This window comes from Morone saxatilis, unplaced genomic scaffold (assembly GCF_004916995.1).
Source record: "Morone saxatilis isolate NCDOM2014 unplaced genomic scaffold, NCSU_SB_2.0 Contig0, whole genome shotgun sequence".
NCBI lineage: Eukaryota > Metazoa > Chordata > Actinopteri > Moronidae > Morone > Morone saxatilis.
The window spans coordinates 3511304-3515487 of record NW_023339650.1 but is presented as its reverse complement, the minus strand read 5'-3'; the positions used below and the strand labels follow the sequence as shown (position 1 = coordinate 3515487).

General features: G+C 38.1%; 1 protein-coding gene across 1 annotated transcript in view; it reads left to right on the top strand.

Annotated features, from left to right (window-relative positions):
• Positions 1-4184, top strand: part of cubn (cubilin (intrinsic factor-cobalamin receptor)) — an 84106-nt gene that overhangs the window by 4929 nt on the left and 74993 nt on the right. Inside the window, 4 exon segments of the mRNA XM_035656309.1 lie at positions 207-344; positions 1768-1894; positions 2748-2916; positions 3671-3828. Of these exon segments, the coding sequence (XP_035512202.1) occupies positions 207-344; positions 1768-1894; positions 2748-2916; positions 3671-3828 (592 nt within the window).

Genomic DNA, 4184 nt, shown 5'->3' with positions numbered 1-4184 from the left:
AATTTCTGGATCGATAGTAAATCAGTTTCGGTTCTAGTGGTTGGTGTTTCCAGATCTCACTTTCTTACCTCTCCTTCCTGTGCTGGTCGGTGGGTGTGGTGGTGTGGGTGGTGTGTGTGGTGGGTGTGTGTGGTGGTGGGTGGTGTGTGTGGTGGTGGGTGTGTGTGGTGTGGTGGTCGTGTGCTGTGTGTGGGTACATCCTGCAGGTCCTACATTGTCGGCGCACAGACTGGTGGGAATGAACTGTCAAGATATACTTCTGGCAAACCAATTCCAGGGTTGTCAGGAATGGAGCACAACCTGTGGTCCAAGCGACCCCCCTGGAACATTGCCACGTATGTGCTGTAAGCTGAAGTGGCAGGTTATCTTTTTTGTATAATCCTGTTTTGCTTTCCTGATGCCACGGGACAGGTTGGCTCTTTCCTACAATTTAAGCCTTAAAACTGGCCATACATTTGTTTATTTCTGCTGTAAAGCTGGACATTTTAATATAACTTCTGTAGTCAGCCTTAAGTGGCTGTTAGAGCAACTGCAGTTTCTGTTACATTAGTGCTGACAAACATTTGCCAACCCCTGGAGGTTGCTGGGCCTGGCCATTGTTTAAATTTTACTTGTTTTAATTTTTTTTAATACTACTACAACAATCCAATCCAACTTCGTAGTGTTTCTCTCATTTTAACTGTTGGTCTGTACACAACATCACGCGGTCTAAAACATTCTCTTGGACCCTGCTTTTTTCCGAGGAGAGGATACACTGCCGTTTTCATCTCAGCTGTCAATGAGTTGAATGAACTTATTGAAGAGCAGATACTGGTTAGGTACACTGGCTAGCTAACTAGCAGCATAAAGTTAACTGTGAAGATAAGCAGTTCATGGTAAAAAAAGAAAAAAAACATGTAGTATACAGTCAGTGAGCATTTTTTGTGTTCCACCATCTAGCGCGCCGCCATTAATGTGGTGGCAAGTTGTAGTGACTGTGACAGCATGAGTAGTTAACGTTAGTTGGATTAATTGTTGTTTGATTAATTAATTGTTAATAGTTGGACTAATGAAGTTATCCTAAATTGATTAGTGTTATTCAGATATTACATATTTAGTAAGTTATACATTTGATTTGACAATAGCCAGAAATACAGAATGGAAATACAGACTGACCTTCACAAGTGATGTACTGTGTAACACTACTGTACTAGCTAGCTACTGTAGTATAATCAATCAAACGTTGTATTTAATCATAACAGACCAGTTATATTAGTAAAAGATTTGTGAATATGAAGTAATGTTTTTTCATGGGTATTCAAGATGATTGACCATAAACTCGTTAGGAAACTGTTTACTGAGATAAGGTTAATATATCAAGAAAACAGTAGGGTAATTTCTCCGTTAGAGTGTATGTTATCGTTTTTGGTTGCAGCCAATGGAACTCCCCTGCCGGCCTTTACATAGAATGCAGGTTTTAAGACACTTTAAGTGTGCCTTGACCCCCTGTGAAGCTTTGGCGATCCCCAAGTTGGGAACCACTGCTCTACACACACAGTAAAATTGTAACCTTCTACCTACTCCTTACTATTCAAATGCAAGTAACTATTAATCTCTAATATATTACATTTTGAAAGTAACTTACCCAACACTGGATAGAGGTAATTGATCAAACGTGTTTGAGGCCTTAATTATCATTTCCTTGTTAGTGATCAATTTATTTATGAATCATACTGTGTACTACATCTACCAATATGGTATTGTAATAATATTTCTGTGTCTGCACAGTTGTAACTGTTCTCCAGAATGGTCAGGGAGTCGCTGTACTGAGCGTTATGATGACTGCAGGAATGGAGGACAGGACCTGTGTGTACATGGCACATGTATTGATGCAGACCGAGTTATACCTGGACAGGTAAGCAGTCACTTAACATATATATATAATATATAATTCATTCACGAAATATATAGCAGAATCCACATTACCTGTTATCAACAGAGAGAGTTAAAATACACAGTGTTAGATGTCATTTATACTGAAGGTAGTTAATATTATGCCTCTGAGTGGACTAATAGTAGTAATAAGAAAAAGCTTTTATTCTCTTTTATTTGTGCCTCAACAAAAGTGTAATTGTATTTTTCGTATACTTATATGGCACAATATATTTGAAGCTTTTACGAGGATAAATTAATTCTGGACTGTGAAGCTATACAGAAACCGCAATATTGATATTTTTATTATGGCAGGGCAATAGAGATGAGATAAGATTTTGCTGCTTGTCACTTAATGTTAGACTGAATGCATCAATACTCAGGAAAGTTTTGCAGCTTCATTTGCAGTAAGTGATAGTACATTTTATGTTTAAGTCCATGAGGCCCAGTACTCTAAACGTTTTCATTCCAAACCATATGATTTCAGTAATTTATCGTAAGCTATAAAAAAACAGCAGACATTGGTGCATTCATGTAATTCCATAAGAATATTATTACCAGTACAGTAAAATGTGTTTTAATGTTGTATTATGTTGTGATGTGATGCTAAGTGAGAGATTACAGAGTGTGCAAGAAGTAGAGGTGTAAATTGGAAATACTAGTAAAAGAAAAAAATGTCATCTGAGCATGTCATTCTACCTGCATGGCATGCAAACAACTGATCTTATATCAAAATTAAGGATTGTTTAATTTTGTATTTCCATGATTCTGTTTTACTGTAGATATGCTTTTGGTTAACAGAGTTTTTACGTTGTGACTATTTTTTCCCAATAAAGCCTAAATACAAGTGCATTTGTGAAAGTGGCTGGGAGGCTACAGCTGGGAACCCAGCCTGTGTGGCTGATGTGAATGAGTGCAACCTACCCAACAAACCTTGTTCCACCAACCCTGCAGTTTCCTGCTATAACACTCAGGGTTCCTTCTACTGTGGAGCTTGTCCTGCTGGTAACACTCAATGACACAACTCATACTGGGCTGTAATTTAAATGTTGGGGTTGGCTAACTGATTTTTTTACTTTGATACCAGAAGCATTCATGGAGTCTTAGCGCAGTATAGTATGAAATAGCAGTACCCATTCCAACTACAGCCTGTTCATTCTGCTGCTGTCCGGTAGTATCAGCTGCTGTACCACCAATCGTTATATTTCTATAATTTGGGGTTACTGCTCTGGCTCAGGAGGTAAAGCGGGTCGTCCACTAATCAGAAGGCTGGTGGGTTTGATCCTGCTGCATATCAAAGCAAGATACTGAACCCCAAATTGCTCCCGATGTTGTGCATCCATGAATGTGTATGACTGCGTAGTGCCCAAATTTATTTTTCCTAAACAAAATTTTCATACTATTAAAATTGTATTGATCCTGATTTTTTTCCTGACAATATCACATTATATCAGTACAGTTAATAAATATTGCTAATTAAAAGTTGTGCTATTGGTGACTGTACGTTGAACCATATGTGGCATGGCATCAAAGTCTGCCATTTAGAATTTTGCGGTAATTTTCTGCAATTGTTGCTCGTTTTATTTGAACAACTCCTCCTAGGGAATTTATCGGATCAATTTCAAAATTGGTCAGTACAATCAAAAATCAAAAGTAAATCCATCTCATACTGTAGTTTTTGTCTATGCATGTGAATGTGGCTTTATGTATAGCCTGAATAAGTGAGACAATTTTTTGAATGACTTCTAATATGTCTCAGGTTGGCATGGCAATGGCTATAGCTGTCAGGATGTGGACGAATGTTTGACCAATAATGGTGGCTGCTCCATCACTCCCGTGGTCCAATGCCTGAACACCATGGGCTCCTTCCACTGTGGACCCTGCCCCCCAGGTATGATAGGGGAGAAAAGTTACAGTGTTTACTATTATATATTACGACTTAACTTTCTTACTACTTTAATCACCTTACTTTCTCTTTTCCACACAAGTCTCTCTCTCTCTGAAACTAATGCTTGTTCCCTGTAGCTTTTTTTTTTTTTTTTCCCTCTGGTGTTTACTGGAAGTTATGGAATCATTTTTGTTTGCACACACTGCTTTTGTGAACATGAACAATGAAATTACATATACAGTCAAGCCCGAAATTATTCATACCCTTGGCAAATTTTGACTTAAAATTACTTTTATTCAAGCAGCAAGTTTTGTCTTGAGTGGAAATGACACAGGCGTCTCCCAGAAGATAATAAGACGATGTATATGGGCTGATATTTGTGCCA